This window comes from Rhopalosiphum maidis, chromosome 1 (genome assembly GCF_003676215.2).
Source record: "Rhopalosiphum maidis isolate BTI-1 chromosome 1, ASM367621v3, whole genome shotgun sequence".
Lineage (NCBI taxonomy): Eukaryota > Metazoa > Arthropoda > Insecta > Hemiptera > Aphididae > Rhopalosiphum > Rhopalosiphum maidis.
The window spans coordinates 5406222-5426677 of record NC_040877.1 but is presented as its reverse complement, the minus strand read 5'-3'; the positions used below and the strand labels follow the sequence as shown (position 1 = coordinate 5426677).

Below are 20456 nucleotides of genomic sequence, written 5' to 3'. Positions count from 1 at the left end.
ATTCTAGATTTTTTCCGGAATTAAATTATTTTACAACTTTGATTGTGTTTTTTAATTAATGAATATAGCGTAGGTATATGTTTTGGGCTAAATACAACTTATTTATTTTCGCGTGACCAATTTTGCGTCACAGTTGTCATGACAGTCAATATAAATAATAACTTAAGACATATTTTTTTTTTTTGATTTCGCGTTAGGTACAAACTACAGAATATAATTAATATAATTATTAATTACGTTACCATACCAACTTCGTTGATATATTTTTCTTGAATAATTGTATATAGCATATATACAATATATACTATATAATGTTTCTCTTTGCTGCTAAAGATGTATCAAGTGCCAACTACCAAATTACGTTCGTATACGTTAATTTGTTATGATTTTTACAGTTTCTAATTCCTGAAGTATTCGTGTGGTAATTTTTTATTTAGTTTTAAATAATCTATAAAATATATATTTCTAAATAAACAATTATAATTTTTCTTTGCGTTTGTTAAAATTTCACATTTAAAACCTCTTAAATCTTGAATGTCTTGTATTATTTTAAACGTCTATATAGGCTTTAGCACAATACAAGAAATATAATAAAAATAATAAAGTAAATATACTTACTTGCACATATATGTGCACTGTTCATTTAAAATAAAAACAATAAAATATATTAATTCACTTAATCAGATATTTGTAAAAAAAATTATTTTAAAATTTACAAGATAAAATAAAAATATAGGACTTTCAGGAAAATATTAGGGAATCATAATATAGGAACTATTGGGTTGCCAAATTTTTTGAGTTGAATATGTCGACATTTATTAAATTATTACATTCACTCACGTCTCACAATATGGTCCATGGGGTTACCTGTCCTATTATATAATCTAACCTTTAGGTAGGATGTTCAGTAATTTTTTATAGAGAAGGAAAGGCAGAAACGAGACATATATTAAGGGATATTAAATTGGGGCATGGGCCAATTGCGCCTAACATAAAATTTTTGATTAGAGTCAGTATACCAATTGCGCTTGTATAACACTTATTAAAATGGTTGAAAATCAAAACTTATTTATTGATAAGTAAATAATTATAATATAATATATTATATAACCAAGGCTCGCCGACTCGGAACCCTAACCTGTTTGTTGTGGGCGTTTTGGCGCACTTTAATAACCTATGGGGCATAGATTGCACGTAAGTGGCGCGTCGCACTCATGTAAGCTAGAAAACGTAACATTTCATAGCATTGTATTCTGTATTATTGATAAAATTATCATTAAAATTTGCAAAAACATCAGTGTATTATTATTATTGTAAAAAAATGTAACTTGTAACTTTAATAACAAAAAAAAAATGATTCATTTATATTATATTATGTATTAATATTCACAATAAAATCGGTTAACGTTTTCATTTATTTTATAATAGTTATAACTAACTAATACGTTTCCTTAGGTAGTGTGAAATATTTTGAGCATAATTGGTCTATCGATCTTAAAATGTATAGAACGCAACTGGTCTATCGACTCTTAACATTTATAGAGCGTAATTGGTACGTAGGTGTATATAAAATGGTACTTTTAGGCGCAATTGGTAAAGTGTCAATTGTGCCTTGTTGTTCCAGAAACTCAGATACTCAGTATATGACATAGTTCCATTTAAAAGTTTTAACATAAAGTAAATATCATTAAGTCGGCGTCTAATATCCAAACATTCCAAGTGTAGACCCCCTTGCATCATTTTAATGGTGTAGACAAGAAAGAGGGGTCACCAGAAAATAAATAAACACTGTTGTTTGTAGTCAATTTATCGTAAAAAATATATCATTTCTGATTACACTCAAGCGATTTGTTTTAAACTACCTATTTGCGACGGATTCCATAATACTGAAAAATATTCAAGTATTGGTTTGACAAGTGAAACAAATAATGTTTTGAGACAGATTTCATCCTTGAACTCTTTTGTATGTCTAATTAAAAAAATCAAGATTTCTTAAGGCTCTATGGAACAGACTTATTCTATATGGTATGAAAACATCAAGTTTTATTCAAAGATCATCCCGAGATCTTTAACATTGTTGACTTCTTTGAGTCTATCATCAAGAATGAAATATTCATATTTTAATTTTAATTTTCTTCGAGTGCGTTAAAACAAAATTTTGACGCATTTCGACGTGTTTAATCTAAGGATATTTTTATTGAATCAAATACTAAGTCTATTAATATAATTTTGTATTTCAATAGAGTTATTAATTGAATTTATATTAGCATTATGTCTTTTTTTATTTCAGTGGCATCAATTAGGGAGTGGCAACTCCGCAACTCGTTTAATTATCACAGTCTAGTAGTCTATTATTTAGCTTGAGACAGCACATTTTAAAACTATTAATAGATTTTATTTTTAAAGTCATTAACGTGAATGTTGATACAAATTTAAAAATCTGGAAATTACCGATAACCGATTAGTTGGTTGTAGACAAGATTTTTGTTGATTTTTTTTCGAATCTAATTAAAGCGCCGTTAAGATGATACCAGCATAGTGTTTCTTATCTCTGCGCAACATAGTAAATTTTACATTCACAAAAATTACTATAACCACATTAATTTCTCAAATTAGAGTGAAATGACCTATTATAAAATTTAAAGTCAGAACATTATCTAGAGCATCTCATAAGCGTTTTATTATATTTTTATTTTAAAGCAAGTTATGAACTTTTTAAGATGTATAAATAATTTATAATCCCAATAGTAGTATAATTAGTTCACGGTGCCTTCTGACCAGCATCTTTGTTGATGTATGGATAATCTTTATAAATAAAGTTTATATTGTTTATTTATTTTTTTGTTGTTAAATCAATTTTATCCAAATTTCAACTATTATTAAAAATTATAGATCTAGTTGATTTAACAAGGAATAAATAATATATAACCATGAAATCAGATACAAGTTATTCACTATTATATAACAAAGCTAAAATGCACTCTTTAAACCTTAGTATAATAAATTAAATGCAGACTAAGAAAAAGCTCTTAGCTGTGGACTGTGGAGCTATCATTGAAAATATTAACAAGAAAGACGAAAATTAACAGACAAGGACAGTGTAAAACAACTTATTTCTGACGAAGATGAAAACGATAAAATAAAATCGAGAATAGAATCAATGTTTTTAAATCTATCAAATACTGCTGAAAATCTTAAAGTTCAAGCTAAGAAAATTAAAAATTTGTCTAAAGAACGATTTTTTCAAAAAAAGGAGGTTAGGTTTAAAAAAATTCTTGATGTAGATTGGATAAGATGTGACTTTCCGTATGTTCTAAGAGTAATACTTACTAATAATTAATCTTAAAATTATAAAATAATTTATATGAAACCGCAACCACCTGATCTCTCAATTGGCCTCAAAAACTCTTCCTGACAACCCCACACGGCATCTTAATTGCAACTGGTGCAGAGATCTTCTCAACCTATAAAATACATTTATAGTACCCATACAAATTTTATTTCATTGTAAAAGGCGACTCGACTGCGAGCATTCCTTCACGTTACTCAAAGCCTTTTTTTTTTTATATTTTTTACTATGCCTTATCATATTTACTTATTGTATATAATGTACAGATTGTAAATTTTCAATAAACGCCATTTATATCTAAAAAAAAAAAAAAATGAAATTGAAACAAAAGAGAGCAGACTTCGTTAATTTTACAATTTGAACCAATTCACAATATACAAAGATGTGTTTATCCAGGCTAATGAGCTACCACCTTAACAAATTTCTGTAATCAAAGTGGCAAGAAAATATTCTTACCTAGGTTTTGCCAAGGATATGAATGTATGATAGGTGTACATTATAGAAAATCAGCTAGTGTAGATAGAAATTATCTGGTTAACTTTGTAACTAAAAGTATCATAAAAGTGGTCTAGGTGATAGTGAATAAAATAATATAATGTTATCCCTTTGTACCTAACGTTACTTTTTAGAAATAATCAGTTAAAATAAAACTATTAAAATAATTATAATTTAATTATAAATAATATTAATTCTTCAGTAATAGGTACCTAACTGGAAAATAGTTTAAAAAATGTTAATAGCAAACTAATATATTAAAAGCGTCTATTTCAATTTTTTTTTTTTAAATAACTGCCAAGATGTTTATTTAATTTTTTAATTTTGAAAAATTTGAAACATAAATATAACTTTGTTAAATCTATAGTCACTTGAAACTTCAATATTAAAATGTCATGAATAATAAAAATTCATTTTTGTAGTTATTATTGAGAGTTGGTCCATTAAAACACACATGTTTTGATTCAATTTATTTGTCTTAAATATTAGGAAATTGCAAGCGATTGCTAAAGAAGTGAACTATTTTTTATATAATTGACACTACAATCTAAACACATTAACCTGATTAATATTTTATTTTGGGTTGGTATGCCATTTGGTGGACTTATGAAACACTTGAATGACGTCTCTAAATTGGGTGATAAAAACTGTATAAAAACAATACATTTAGAAATCTTTAATAGTATATCTATAAGTATATAACATAAAATATAAAATTGTTTAAAGAAAATTATTTTATTTCTATCTTTTGTATAAGTTATGATTAATGTTTAGGTTTAGAGTATACATATACATGCTAATAAAAATACTACCTACTTGTTAAAAAGTAAATTTAAAGTAAAGTATTAAGTATTATTATTTCATTATGTGAAAATAATTGTGACGTTCAGTACATATATTAGTTAAAATAATCACTAGCATTGCTCAAACCACTCAACATTATTCAACTTAATTACTAATTACTACAAGTTGTATTATTTATTAATTTTCACTATAAATGTTGTGTATTATCCAGTGTTTACCATTCATCATATTATAAGATGCATTTTTGTCTGTTTTATTTATTCTTAAAAATAATGTTGGGCCAAATTATATAATACAGGTTACAGACCAGTCTGCGTTCGCCAACTAGCTTACCGGGCTTATTTGCTCGAATTAAAAAATATTTTTGAATTTTAATTTAATATTGAAAGGAAGTAATTATCTTGAGTAAAATCAAGTTTATGTATTTAAAGTAAGTAACTTGCAATTACAATTAACAACATTCATTTTAAATAAAAATAAATATCAATATATTACAATTGTTCATTTTTTACAGTCTTTTTTTTTCTTAATAAGTATATGGTATTATCTTTAAAATAATCTTCTATTTCAGATAATTTCATTTTATGTGTTTCAGGAATAAACAACCATACAAAAAAAACTGTTAGTATTGATATGAAACTATAGAACCACAAAATGCCTAGCATACCGCCCAGTACTCCTTTAAGATCTTCATAAAAATGTACAGCTACAAACATGACTGCATTACACCAAGCCATAATTGGTCCAAGAAATAATCCTTTAACTTCAGTTGGAAACATTTCACTGGGCAATATCCAGGGAATCAGCATTATACCAACAGAGCCAGCCGAAATGTATAGTAACATACACGATAAAGATACCCATGTCATAATAATACTATTATCACCTATCAAAACAAATAAATATAATTAAACTATAAATATTTAAAACTGAATAGTTATGGTTAACAATATTAATAATTAATAAAAAGCATAGGAAATTTCAAGAGATAATAGCACAAAAATGTTAACTAACTTACTCAGTCTTTGACATTTAATTGTAGTTATATTAATTTTATTTACCTACCAAATTATGATAGTGAATTAGTGAAGTTATTATTTAGTGGCTACATTTTATTTACTACTTTTCTAGCAAGTAATAATAACAATATGCTTGCACTTTTAACTAATCCCAACTTTACATGAACATAATACTTAAGTTATTGTTTCACTTTTTTAATTAATTACAAATATGGTTTATACCTTATGGCAGAATTTTTTAAACACATAAATCATTAATTTTTATATATTCAATACATGGTCATAACTATATGTTTATTGTTTAACTGTTTAAGACATTTTCCCCTTAAATCACATGTTAAGGTAGTATTATAAAATCACTTTCTTGAAAAAAATAATATCTTTTTTGGGTACTTGTTTGTTATAGCCCCGCCATATAGTGTGCCGTTATTGTTCCTACAATTATCATATTTAGCTCGTGATCAATGACCTATAATCAAAAAAAAATATAAGACCAGGCACAATAAATAATATTGTCAAATTGTTGGAAAACTTACAATAATTTGCAGCAAGCGGGATTCCAACATAAATACTGTTAACTATAGCTACTATAATTTTGTTGATCTGAACAAAGGGGCACACACCCAAAACATCGAGCGGTAGTGGGGTTCTGCTAAATGGGGAAATAAAAAACGTCGTGGAACAAAGAAATTTTCTGGAATCCTATTCAACAAAATTAATATGGAGAACACGTCTCGGAAAACAAGATACATTTAAAACTATTTTAAAATATATATCTGAGTTCTGACTTCCATTCTAATTATCAAGGCTGTGAATGTAATGCATTTGCATGTTTTTTTTGCTACACCATATAATAAAATGCATTTGGCCAAAATTTGATTTGGCTTATTTATAGTTCAAATACCAAATCTTATTTTGCATATTTTCCACATTTCATGAGTTGGACTGGTTGGAGCATATAAATGCATGTTCTAATGACTTGTTTGTATAAATGCTTTTTTTTGTACTATTCTATTTTTAATCAGGTAATTAATGGACATATTAACTATTGTACTCTTGAAGTTGAGATTAAATTAATTTACTAATATCAACAAGTACATGATAAAAATTGTTGATTGTACAATGCAATAATTACTTTAAAGGTATAAAATATATAATTTTAAGTAAAAACATATTCTATTCTAAGCATATATTTTTTATAGACCTTGTATATGATGAAGATCAAGACTAGTCAAGCCTGATAAGTCATATACACATGCAATCATACCAATTTATAATATTACTAACATTTAAACTAAAATTAATAAAAAATAAAATTAAAAGTTAAATTTTAATAGTTTTTTTTTTGCATATTTTAAGAATTTTTAGAGTATAGTTTTAAGCATATTTTGTCAGTTTTTAATGCAATATGCATGCATATTTAATAGTTTTTAGGTACGTTAAATTCACAGCCTTGTTAATTATGATAAAATAAATATTATACCTATACTTACTGATAAATTATACATATTTTTTTTTAATTTATAAGTATAAAACATTTATTTTTTTAACCTTTTATTATTAATAATACATATTATTTATTTATTTATTATATTGTTTATTTTATTTATGGTCAGGTGATAACAAACACAAGTGGCAGGGCGATTAATTTTATGCGGCGTACTGACAGGGCAATAACAAATAAATACCCTTTTTAGTATGTAATAATTAAAATAAATTAAAATAATTAAATAAATAAAAAATAGAATGTAATGATTATAATTAGTACCAAGGTAAGTGTAGTTGTTAAATGTTTATCAGTAAAGTTTTTTGTTTTTAAAATCATTATTTATGTTAGTATCATATATTTTTAATATTATTCATCCCAGAATTTGACAGATACATTTATCATTATAATATAGTTTGTTCATTGTGATACCTATTAATAAAATTAAGTTGGTACTCGTAATATTTAAGAAACTTATTTTAAAATGTATTTTGTACATTGTATATATTATCTCTTAACTTGAGAAATGATTAAAGTAATATAAAAATTATGTTACAAGAACACTCAACAAACATAATTAAATATTATGTATAATAAAAAATAAAAGAAAGAATATATACTATATACTTATTAGACATAACTTAATATAAATTATTACCTTTAGTTCTAAAATAAAAACATAATCCAGAAACAAGCAATGTAATTGCCATGATAATACCACTAATCATACACAGTGGACGTCTACCATAATTATGTAACATTCCTGTTGCCACAAAACTTAATAAGAACCTAAACAACCCAAACAGTAAAGTAGCATATTTTATGTCGATACCTTGAGTAACTTCCTTTAATATTAAAACAATAAATTAATAAAAAAATTGTATTAGCAATATTTAACATTATTTAATTACTTGCAACATTTTAACAGCATGAAATTGAAATGTATAGATTCCAGTAAATTGTTGTAAAACAAAGAATACAGTCATAAAAAGGACAGGTTTAAAAACTGTTGGCTTGGATAAATGCCAAGCAATACGTCTGAATACATTGCTATTTTCAATATCTTTATTAATTAGTAAATCTTTTTTTTCTTTGATATTTTTCATCTCATTAAAACTTTCTTGTACACCTACACTCTATAAAAACAAAATTTGTGGTAAAAGCAATATATTAATATTTTAATTTAAATAACACAATTTTGAATTTATAAATGTATAACAATATTCAAAAATAAAAATATACCAATCGTAAAAAATGTAATTGAAAATAACTTACATATTTAGAGTTTTTAAAATATTTTAAAGATTTTAAAGCTTTAACATCTTGTCCTTTATGAATTAACCAAACAGGACTTTCAGGTGTCCAAAATGCTGTCATGATAACGGGTAAAAATGCTCCAACAAATGCTATCCATGCAACTATACGCCAATGTAGATATAACCCAGTACAGTACATTAATAATATTCCTAAATAAAAAAATAATTTAGTTTTGAATGTTTTGATACGCTATAATTTTTAAATAAAAAAATAACTATAATCACAGTAAAAATTAATAATTATTTTACAAGATATAGAGTTTACTGAAAATTAATAAATATTTTATTTATTCATTATGCTATTCATTTGAGTTCAAAAAGTGTATTAATTAAATTACCTACCAAAAGATAACATCACAGAACCTATTGACATCATGGAACCTCGAAGTTTTGGACTAGATATTTCTGCCATATATACATTGGCCGAATTTGTACCAACAGCTAAAAATATAGTATTAAATATGAAATAGAATATGGTATTGTAAATATATTTAAATTTTTAACTAATGAATTATCATACACATTGCAAAACCAGTCAATAATCGTCCAACGATGATAATACTTGGATTAAAAGCAAGTGCAATTAACATCCATCCAATAAAACATGGCCATAGAGAAAACTTAAATGTGGATACACGACCAATTCTGTCCAGTGCAAAAGCTATAAATAGACATCCAAATGGAGCAGCTATTGAAATACTGCTGGCTATATGTAAACATAAGAACATCTGAAAAGTTATATATAGAAAAAAATCCTTATAAATTTAATAAATGATTTATCAATAACCATTAAATTTATAAATTAATAGTAAATAAAATGTCTTAGTAATATATACAATTTAGAACATCAATAAGTAATGCATGTTATAAATAATCTACTATAATTTATGGTTGTATATTATAATAACATTATTTTAAACATTTAGGCTAAAGTAGAAGAAATATGTTGATTGTTAGTCCAATAATATTACTCTATTATAAAATGATTCACAAATATTGAAAATTTGAATGTTTTGTTTAATAAAATAAAATATATAATATACATATATTCCATTGTGTTTATTTTAATTTTTAATAAAATCTATTAAGACATATTATGCTTACTAATCATATTTATATTATGCTATCGATAAATCATAATTAATAAGTATTTCACCTCTTTATAGCCATAAAATAAAAATGTAAATTATTAATTTTCAAAATAAATATACTTGAACTATGGTCAGAGATATAAAACAAGAATTTATGCTTACACTAATAATTAAAAAAAAACTTAAAAAAAAAACGATTCTCACCAATCCAGGAACATTGAGATTTGCTTAATTTGCCCATATCACTAGTATATATTTCAAGTTGTGGTATAAGTATTGCAGAAAATCCTAAAGCAAATCCTGTATGTAAGTTAGTAGTTGCCACAGATACACAAGCTAAAAACTAAACACAATTGTATTCAAACATTATACATTGATGAATATTACTACAGTAAAATTACCTCAGCCCAATTAAATGTTTCCTTTTCATTTTTCATTTCATCCATTTCAAATACATGTATTGGTTTTTCATTTAGTTTTATACTACATGTACATCAAAAAATATATTATTAAACAATAATCAATAAAAAAATAAAGTACTAACAACTTAAAAATATATTACTTTTCTTCTCCCATTATAGTGAATTAAAATGTACTATTCAATGAAGTTAAAATCACTGATTTTTAAAGTTATAGCTGTTATATTAATCAATTCAAAAATCCAATCAATACCCTATAACAAAAATTATAAATTTAATAAAAAAAATTATCGAGTAATAAAGTATTACTAGGTTTATCAGGAGTAGAACTAAATTGTTAATTCATTTACTGTGACCAGCATTTAGCGTATTTTTAAAAATCTGAGTGTTATAAAATATATATTTTATTTTATTCCATTCAATCAATTAATTTTTTTTAGATTATTTTGCACGTGACATAAAAATTTTTGAATTTATCTGTTTAATTGAAAATAAACAAGTATCTAATTAAAAAATATTTATTAGAAGATCATCTCTATAAAAAAATCCTTTGATTATTTATATACCTAATTTAATTGTAAATATGTACCATAACTATGTCCTATTAACTATAATGATAATAAGAACTATTACTATTATTATTATTATTTGTAATTAGGTAGATAGCAATAAACCACTTGATTGTGCAATATTAAACTAAATTAAATTATTATAATAATTTAAGTTTATAATTAGTAACAAATACTACATTATTTTATAGTCTGTAATATACCTCCTAATCAAGATGATATTTTTAAAACCATTGTCAATTTAAATATTAAATGCATGCACAATCTTATATTATAATAGGACTAAAATAAAAACACAATTATAGCTCAATGCCTTACTAGTTACTATCTTAGTTAGCACATTATACGTGTTATATTATGTTGCAAGCGCTTATAAATAAATTGTTTAAATATTGCTTCCAACTAATATCCTTTGTTATATTTTTTCAAGTTAGTCTTAAGATATGTCTAATAAAAGAAAACTATTTTTCACAAATATCTAATCACACTACATTAATAATAGATAATAAGGAGTTAAAATTAAATTATTACATATTTTTGTATTCATCTAGGACCTAGGTGAATTATAAATAACATTTATATAAACTTTAGTAATATGTTTATTTAGTTTGTAATACGTTAGTTATGTACTATGGAGTATGGACATTACTTATAATAACCATAATATTTATTAAAAACATACATATTTATCTAAAAAAAAAAAAAAATAAAGAATAATTGTGTGATTAAAATCTAAACGAATCTGTGCTGACTGTACTTACATAGGTAATCATTTAATATAAAAAATATATCATATTATTTTCACAAATAGAACATTCTCCTAATTAATATATAACAGATATTTTAAATTCAGACCCAAGCTATGAATGAAATATATAGTAATGGTTTTAAAATTATGTGATTTTTTCTATCTAATCACTTTTTGTAATAGATAAAATAAAGTTAATACAGCAGAGTGCCTTTTGTGATTTTTAAAACTATCCTTTTTTAATAATCGTATTGATATCATCGATTATTGAACAGTACTTAAAGAAAATACAAGTATTGAAATATACCTATTACCAGTATTACTTACTATAGATTTTCCATGATTAACTAACAGTTAATCATGAGATTTTCAATATCCAATAATACTAATACATTATATTATTATATACAATACGTCAATACACGTGTTTTTTTCATTAATTATTTTAAACTCATAATATTTAAATATTAAATAATATCATTACTTAACATTTAGTAGTTGGTATAATATTTAAACAAAAACTATGAGTATTTAGTTGACTAGCTATCACAACCACAGTATCCATTACTTAAGGAAAAGTATCACCATCGCATATTCACATGTCACACTTGCGGAAATCCATTAGTGACAGACACGATTATTAAGTTATAAAGTTCTTTATAGTCGTGGTGACGGGCATCCATATACCAATTATTTAAGTAATAAATTACTACAGGACTAATCAGCGGAATATCCGAAATAATCCTATTTATAGAAAACAAATTGTTATTGCAAGAGAAGGCGTATTATAGTACTATACATTATGTCCGCATATTTGTCGGGGATGACAATTATGAATTAACACCAGAATTATTCCATATCGCCAGTTAATATATAATAGTTATGTATTAAGATAGCCGGAACGAAATATTATCTTATCTACATCGTAGCTAAATTATATTATTTTAGTGTTTCTATTAATTTATTTTTTATAATCGGAAATTTTTAAATGTAGAATTATTAAGACCTTATGGGGCCGCTACACCAGCATTTCTTTACTCTGTCTATCTCCCACATAATATAGGAACAAAAATACTCCGTATTTCCACGATTACGACTCTCTGATTCAATTTAGGGCAAAAGCATCTTTAATATATTTTATAAAGAAGAGTATTTTCTGTGCATTGACCGGATAGATTTTTAATATTTACAATTTTGAATAAATTATTAATGGTTAAAAATAATTGAAATTATTTTAAATTAAAACATACTTATATTTATAAAAAATGTAAATATTAAAAATCTATCCGGTCAATGCATAGAAAATACTCTTCTTTATAAAATATATTTTAAGTGCTTTTATCCTAAACTGAACCAGAAAGTCGTAATCGTGGAAATACGGAGTATCTTTATCCCTATATTAAGTGGGAGATAGACAAAGAAAACAAATGCTGGTGTAGTGGCTCCTTACGTACGTTTATGTAAAACATGAACTACCTAACTACTATAATCCTCTTCTAGATATTATGTGTATAGGTAAAAATTTGTAAATCTTCCATCATGTTTTTTCGTATTTATTTAATAGATTGTGAAGTATTGTTATTATGTCTATAAACTATAAATAATGCATTTTTGAAGTGGGACTTTTTTTAGTAGCGTAAGAAAATATCAATAGATGTATTATACATATATTTTTTTAAAAGCCTCATAGATTTGTAATTGATTTTTTTATACCAGTCCGGTAATGTAAATATGATTATTTATAGAAGCTATTTATAGTATTTGGACTATAGTGCATTTTTTTAATTATTAGAAAAAGACCAAAATTTCCTGGTACGAAAAATGAATAAAAAAAAAACAACGGCAAACGAAGCAAATAAGAACATAAGTGTCATAAGCACACTACTATTACATTAATACACAATTGTTGAATACACCGTAGAAGCTGCCCTATGAGTGCAAAATTTATCGTAATATTATTATATTGTAGTCGCATGAACGTAATTGTTTAATAGACCGAATAACGATCGTTCAACACGATTTCTAAGTCGCGATACTCACGTTTTGGCACGTGTCAAATCCAATTGGTAAACTTGTTTACTTATCCAACTGGCGAAAACTAAATTCTAGCGCGTACGACATTCCCATACTGCAACAATATATTCTCGTATGATAATAAATTAATAGCTAATGACAAGTAATGATGGAACGGAGAACGACGATGGGCCTCCCGCACGAGCATGCAGCAACCTACGTCCAACAACGCATGTAGACTGTCGAGCGCGGAGTCGCACAGATAACTAAGTAACGAGTCGGACTAGTCGGAGACAGGAGTAATGCCGGGACAGTCATTGTGCTCGAGTATAATATTATTGTGTAGGTACTGCCTTAGACGTTGAGTTTGATTGTTTAAGAGTTTACTGTGTATATCTTAGTCCGTGCTGTTTAGATATAAACATAATCACAACGTAATATTATCAGTTATCACAGTAGTCCATAAATTGTAATTCGCCAATCGGCCGTTGCTGTGCAAAAACACTGTTAAAACAACAGTCACAAATCACAATAAGAACGTCGATCTGGTTTGCGCATGCGCTACGTTGTCGTCGCCGGAATATTGTAATAGTTGGCGGGTAAACTACTAAAGTAGCGACACCGACATACCGTAATTTTACATTCGGTTATATTTTGTATAAACAGATCTCTGAGCATTATTTTATTTTGACAATCATAATATTCTGATTAGTAAGATATGTTACTATTCTAGTACTTTTTACTAGTATTATTCGTATTACACAAATATAAGGCTGTAATGTTGTATTCTACTCATTAGGATAGGGCCACACGTCCCACATTATAGTATTATACGGAAAAGTACCGTATTTTAAAAGTCTGTCCCGTTGTCCCGATATAAGCTTATATATTTTTCATTTTCAATTATACCTATTTTATTATTTAAAAATAAAAGTTCTTATTATATAAATATAACTTGATAAAAACGCAACTGTCGTGATAGCTGTGATTGTGCTTTGCTGATAAATAAATTGCTGATAAGAGGCGCTGTCTCCAGAAGTCCAGCCGGCGTGTAATAGCCACACCATACGTGTAACTGTATGAGTATAAGTTGTAGTACAGAACTACAGAATTAACAATTCGATGTTCTGTGTTAGTAGATGTCAAGTTTCTGTTAAAATTTTTTTTTAAATAAAAAATATATATTATATTTTTAGTGATAATATAATAATGAAAATAGGTATTCGCGGTACAACGGTATGTGTTATTGAATCGTGAATATAGGAGTTTGGAGTGAATATTATAGAATATTAATTGATCCCTGAACGACTTAAATCTGAAGAAAATCTATCAGTGTACTAGACGAGCATATAATTTTTATTTTAGATTAAAAATTATATATTTAAATTATGCCTGTAAACACGTTTATTCGATGGGAAAATTTAATGGACATTTTAACCCATTATGGTGTGAATAATAGTTTTATGGAAACATTTAAACAGACTGCTAATAATGAAAAAATAAATCTCTGTATGCAAAATGAATTTATCAGGTACAGAATTTCTTTTTACAACTATTTTATTATAATATAAATGTATTTAATTGATTCTGTGGTGTTAATGTCTATAACAGAAGCTGTCTGGAAAAATGGTTAGATGATTCAAAATTTAATGAAAGTCTAAAAAATTCAACCAAATCTAAAGAAACTCGGCTAGCAGCTAATGAAGAATTCAAAATGAATCGGCTAGAGTTGTGTTGTAAACTTTATACTAAAGCAGCTCAATTTGCACCATGTGAAAGTATAGAATTAGCATTAGCGTTTTCTAACCGTTCAGCTATGTACCTGAGGTTAAACAAATATCAAGTATAGTTTATTTAAATATTTTTGTTAAAATAAAAATGCTGTGTAAGTTTAATATTATTCTAGGAGTGTTTAAAAGATATTGATGATAGTCTAAATATATTGGAAAATTCAGATATTAATGAAAAAGAAGTTAATAAAGGTCAATTAATTATTAAATTGTTAAAACGTAAAATTGAATGTTTAATGGCTTTGAAGCAATATGAAAGTGCTAAAACTAATTGGGAAAATATAATAGAATTATCAAAAAATATTTATAAAATACCATTAGAAGGTAATGCGTTAAAAAAATATTTTATAATACAAACATTATTTATTATTAATATTGATATCTTATTAATATAGATCAATTTATCAAAAAGTGCAAAATTTTGTTGGATTATGATAAAAATGATTCTAATGTAAATACTGTTGAGCATGTCAATGAAATGCTTACTGAAGATCTAATTAAAAAAACATTGGATAAAAATGAAATAACTCTTCCATTTAAATCTTCCAAATTACAGCTATGGTAATTATGGCGATTATTAACTATATATCTATAAGTAGTAAGTTAAGTAAGTATATTCTGACAACAATACTTTATACAAGTGTATATTTATGACATCTATACTATATCACAGTATCAAATAAAAATGTAATGTTTATATGTTTAAAAGGACATTATATCTGCTCGGGTCAGCACCTGCTTCGACAATTACAATATTAAAAAACGTCTATGTGAGGCTATGAGTAATATTCTTACCTTTAAATTGTATATTAGGTCAATTTATTCTAATATTCAACTAGCAATACAATGGTTTTTTCTAAAAATAATATTTGCTATAATATACAACATGCTTTAGTAAGACTAAGACAGAAAATCGGTATGATTTTTTTCTTAAAGGTTATTAAAATTTACTATAACAGCATAATGTAATAATCTTTTTTACCTTGCCTTACAAGCTACAAGTAAATTTAAATGTTGATTGAGAATTGTTAATTAATATTATAAATGTATCTATTTACTGATGTCTAAATGTTATTTTAGTTATACAGAAGCTAAAGGAAGACATTTTGTTGCTTCAACAAAAATAGAATATGGGGAACTTTTAATATTTGAAAATCCATTTGCATTTGTTTTACTACCAGAATATTATAATTCATTTTGTTATAATTGTTGTGCGCCATTAAAATATTATTCTATACCGTAAGTGATATTAACTTTCTAATATATTATTGATTTTTACGATAAGATTATTATGTGAAGTAAATACATTTATTTTTTAGATGTGATAATTGTTGCACTATTTTGTTTTGTGATAATAAGTGTCTTCAAGAAGCAAAAAATTCATATCATCGTTGGGAATGTAAACAGGGAACATCAATTTTTAAATGTATTGGCATTGCCCATCTTGCTTTACGTTTAACATTAGAAACTTCTCTAGGAAACCGCAATAATGAACAAATTTATAATCTTTTAACACATATTGATGATTTTAAATCATTAGAATTGTATCAATACAGTCTGGTAATTTTTCTATTTTACAAAAATTTAATATATTTTCATTATCAATAATATGATAGATTAATACAATTACTTATGATTCTGATAACTATAATATTATGACTTAAAAGAAATAATAATTATTGAAAATATTAATTTTGTTTCAATTAGTCCACTAAAACTAAGTTAAATCAATGTTTTATAAGAACAGAAATGTAACATTTATAATTTGGTTATTTTAGACTGCCACTCTTTTGCTTATATACTTGCAAAGGAAAACCGATTTCTTTGAAAAACATCCAAATTTTATGATAAGTTCTGTGGGCAATGAATTACTACATCATATGACAAGATTAGTCTGTAATGGAAATGCTATTTCAACTCATATGATGTCAGATTATGAATCAGGATCCTTTACTTCAATTATTGATGAATCGCAACCACGTATTGGAACAGCTATATTTCCTACTTCAAGCTTATTAAATCATTCATGCGACCCAAATATATTTTCAAGGTAAACTTATTGACTTAACTTTTAATTCAATAATTTTTAAATTGGAATAAACTTTTTAGTAATATACTGAAGTATGTAGTTATTAAAGCTTCACGAGATATAAACAAAGGAGAAGAAATTACTAATTGCTATGGTGAATATACAATAATACTTAACTATAATAATAATATTGTTGTTAATAATTTAAAAAATTTTAGGACCTAACTTTCGACGCATGCGATTAGTTGATAGACAGGCTTCTTTGAAAGAACAATATCATTTTGACTGTAAATGTTGTATTTGCATGGATCCACAAAAAGATGATATGTTTTTTAAAATAGTCGAGGGACTTGTATGTTTATCGTGTAACAATGAAATTTCAGCAACTTTATCAGATTTAGATGTGAACGACACTGTTTATTGTGATTTATGCCTTAAACAATTTAGAACATTAGATTTTAAGAAACGATTACTTAAAGCTGACAAAACTTATAATAAAGGTAAAAGTAACAACTAAAAATGAATACAAATTACTAATTAGTTAGTTCTTTAGTTTTTACAATTTATTTACCTATGAATTTTAATATTAATTTTATTATTCAATTAATTTTTTGAATTTGAGTGTAATTAAATAATACCATAGAGTAAATAACATTAAATACACCATGGCAATGCTTATGCATATCATTTATCGCTCATTTTAATTTTAATTTGACTTGCTAGTGGCACATGAAGGCAGGAGACGAGTAAATATTTAATTCCCACCTTCTAACTCTATGCGTCACTAGAGAATAAATTTAAATTAATGTAATAACTAATAAGTAATAAATGAGTGATATTTAATCATTAATAATATTCATAACTTTTGTATAAATTATGAATAAAAACAGTGCACGCTCTAAATATCCCCACAAAAATTATTTTAATTTAAAACAATATTATATTTAATTACAACTTTAAATTAGATATACATTCCTATTAGTATATCTTGAATTATAAAATATTGTAATAAATATAAATATATATCATTTAATATATAATAGTCAGTTTTCATTCAAAAATAGAATAACATTAAAAAATTATCTGTAAAATGTATGTTTTTGAACACTATATTTTGAATAATAAAAAACAATAAAAACTTAAAAATCAAAATAGTTTATGTTTATAAATATAATTGTTTTTATATATTTAATATTTTTAAAATTTTACGTACCACCTATCTGATTCTTTGTCAACCTTTATATTTTATATTTTTTTTAGGAATGAAACAACTAGAGGCAAGTAATTTTTTAAAAGCAATAAATGTTATTTCTGAAAGCTTAAGACTTTATACTCTTGTTTTAAATCAAAAAAACTCAAATATTGCTAAATGTGAAGATAGTTTAGCAAAATGTTTTGCTTTAGCTGGTAAGATAATTATATAATATTATATAATAAAAATTATTACTATTAAAATGTATGTTCATTAGTCATTACTAAACAAAAATATATATACATATCCATTGCTCTTTAATCGTCTATTTAAAATGTATTTGTTTATAAACTTAACAATTAACATTATACATCAATAATTCTATTTTGTTTAAAGATAATTTATTTTTTTGTATGTATATTTCTTTTTCATTTTATTTTACTATTGCCTAATTAAATTTTTTTCTTTTTATTAATTTTTGAATTTTGTAATTTAAGGAGACTTCGAGAATTGTTATATGTATTTGGATAGAAGTTTTAATGCAATAGAAGATCGCTTTGGCAAAAATAGTTTAGAAGTTGCTTACGAATTGGATAAAATGTCAGATATCATGGTTAACAACCTAGACATGAGAAAGAACCGGTAATTAATATAATGTGTTAATATTTCCATTTATATTAATTACATTAATTATGGCTCATTAATATTATATTTTATATATTTTCATTCATTATCCCATTACAATGAACTTTGTTTATTATTAAAATGTATTTATTTATGATTCTTATTATTCATTTACAAAATATAGTTCCTTATGTATTAACTATTAGATAAATAAATCAATTTCTATAATTATTTATATTTTAAAGTTAATACCATAGGTCCATAGCTATAGTAATATATATTATTTATACATCTATTTTTTAACTTTTATACAAAAATTAATGCAGTTATTAAATGTGAATTATTTTTACTACAGTATCATTATTTATAGGAATTTAATTCATAAAGCATTAGAATACGTTCGGAGATCAATGAAAATATTTCATGCCAATTTATCTGCATGGGATATTCCGTACAGTGAATCTGGTATAGCAAATATCAAGTATAAAGAAAATATATTGTTACAATTTTTGGAAGGTAGGTTTTGAAATTTATCTCAAATCTAAATATTGTAAAAATTTTATTTTAACTAATTTGTAATAATATATTATATAAAATTGAATTTTTGTATATTTTCTCATAATTTGTATACAATTATATACATAATACATAATAATCTATATCATATTATACTAAGAAATAAGAACTATTTTAAGGTTTTGTATTTTTTATGTATTTGATTATATTATGTTACCTCTTTGTACTTATTTGTCCATTTATTTGAAGCTGTACTGTAATTAAATCAACTTGTATACTATTTTCAATTTTAATTAATACATTTGTTTCGTGATATTTTATTATTTAGAATACCTTTGTCAATCTCATTATGCTTTACTCAGTAAGGGTCTGCTATTGTACAATATCTAAATAAAAACAATCTGTACAACAATTTGCAGAATTAGTCATTGAGATAACAAATTATTTACTACAACATAGCATGGATCATGTAATAGGACAAATAATCAATTAGTTACATGAACTTATATTTCACTTATTATTATATTTGTATTAATTATAAGTCTATAAGGATGCTCATAAAATATAAAGTTAGAAACATAGTGTAAATTAGGTGGTTATCATTTAAGTTAAGTTTTGTTCAAAATTGTTTATAATTAAGTTTAGCAAGTTTGGTTATAGGTAGTTTAAATTATTAAATCTTTTTACACATTTTGGTTAATCACATACTAGATAGCACCAGTAATTATAAATAGAATTATATTTGGAAATAATTATAGAAAGGTTTAGCCAGTCCCCAGATGTTTATTCTGTAGAACCAGAAGTTCAGAAGGATCTAATAATGGTATTGTAAATAGTAAATACACCATTTAGATTTAAGATGGGGCAAAGATGGAGTTAGCTATTTGCCATATTTGTTTTTGAAAAAATATTATAATCCATTAAAAACCATAAAATTTTAGTTTGCATTTAACATTAATTGTTTTTTGTTATCTATTGAATAAATGATTTAAAATA

The 20456-nt window shown here is 25.0% G+C and overlaps 2 protein-coding genes across 2 annotated transcripts; one reads left to right on the top strand and one right to left on the bottom strand.

Moving 5' to 3' along the window:
- Positions 1–5139: 5139 nt before the first annotated feature.
- LOC113560570 (facilitated trehalose transporter Tret1-2 homolog) lies at positions 5140–13720 on the bottom strand. The gene is made up of 10 exons (XM_026966524.1): positions 13337–13720; positions 10123–10233; positions 9962–10043; positions 9765–9903; positions 8990–9175; positions 8812–8910; positions 8429–8619; positions 8065–8289; positions 7812–7998; positions 5140–5534 (listed from the first exon to the last, which is right to left on the bottom strand). The coding sequence occupies exons 2-10, from the start codon at positions 10134–10136 to the stop codon at positions 5140–5142; spliced, it is 1518 nt and encodes a 505-aa protein (XP_026822325.1). The 5' UTR covers positions 10137–10233; positions 13337–13720.
- Positions 13721–14697: 977 nt separating this feature from the next.
- Positions 14698–19479, top strand: LOC113547839 (SET and MYND domain-containing protein 4-like). The gene is made up of 12 exons (XM_026948372.1): positions 14698–14840; positions 14921–15152; positions 15216–15423; positions 15495–15660; positions 16180–16338; positions 16419–16659; positions 16878–17149; positions 17209–17282; positions 17347–17628; positions 18389–18535; positions 18818–18962; positions 19315–19479. Exons 1-12 carry the CDS (start codon positions 14698–14700, stop codon positions 19469–19471), a joined length of 2226 nt encoding a protein of 741 aa, XP_026804173.1. The 3' UTR covers positions 19472–19479.
- Positions 19480–20456: the final 977 nt, after the last annotated feature.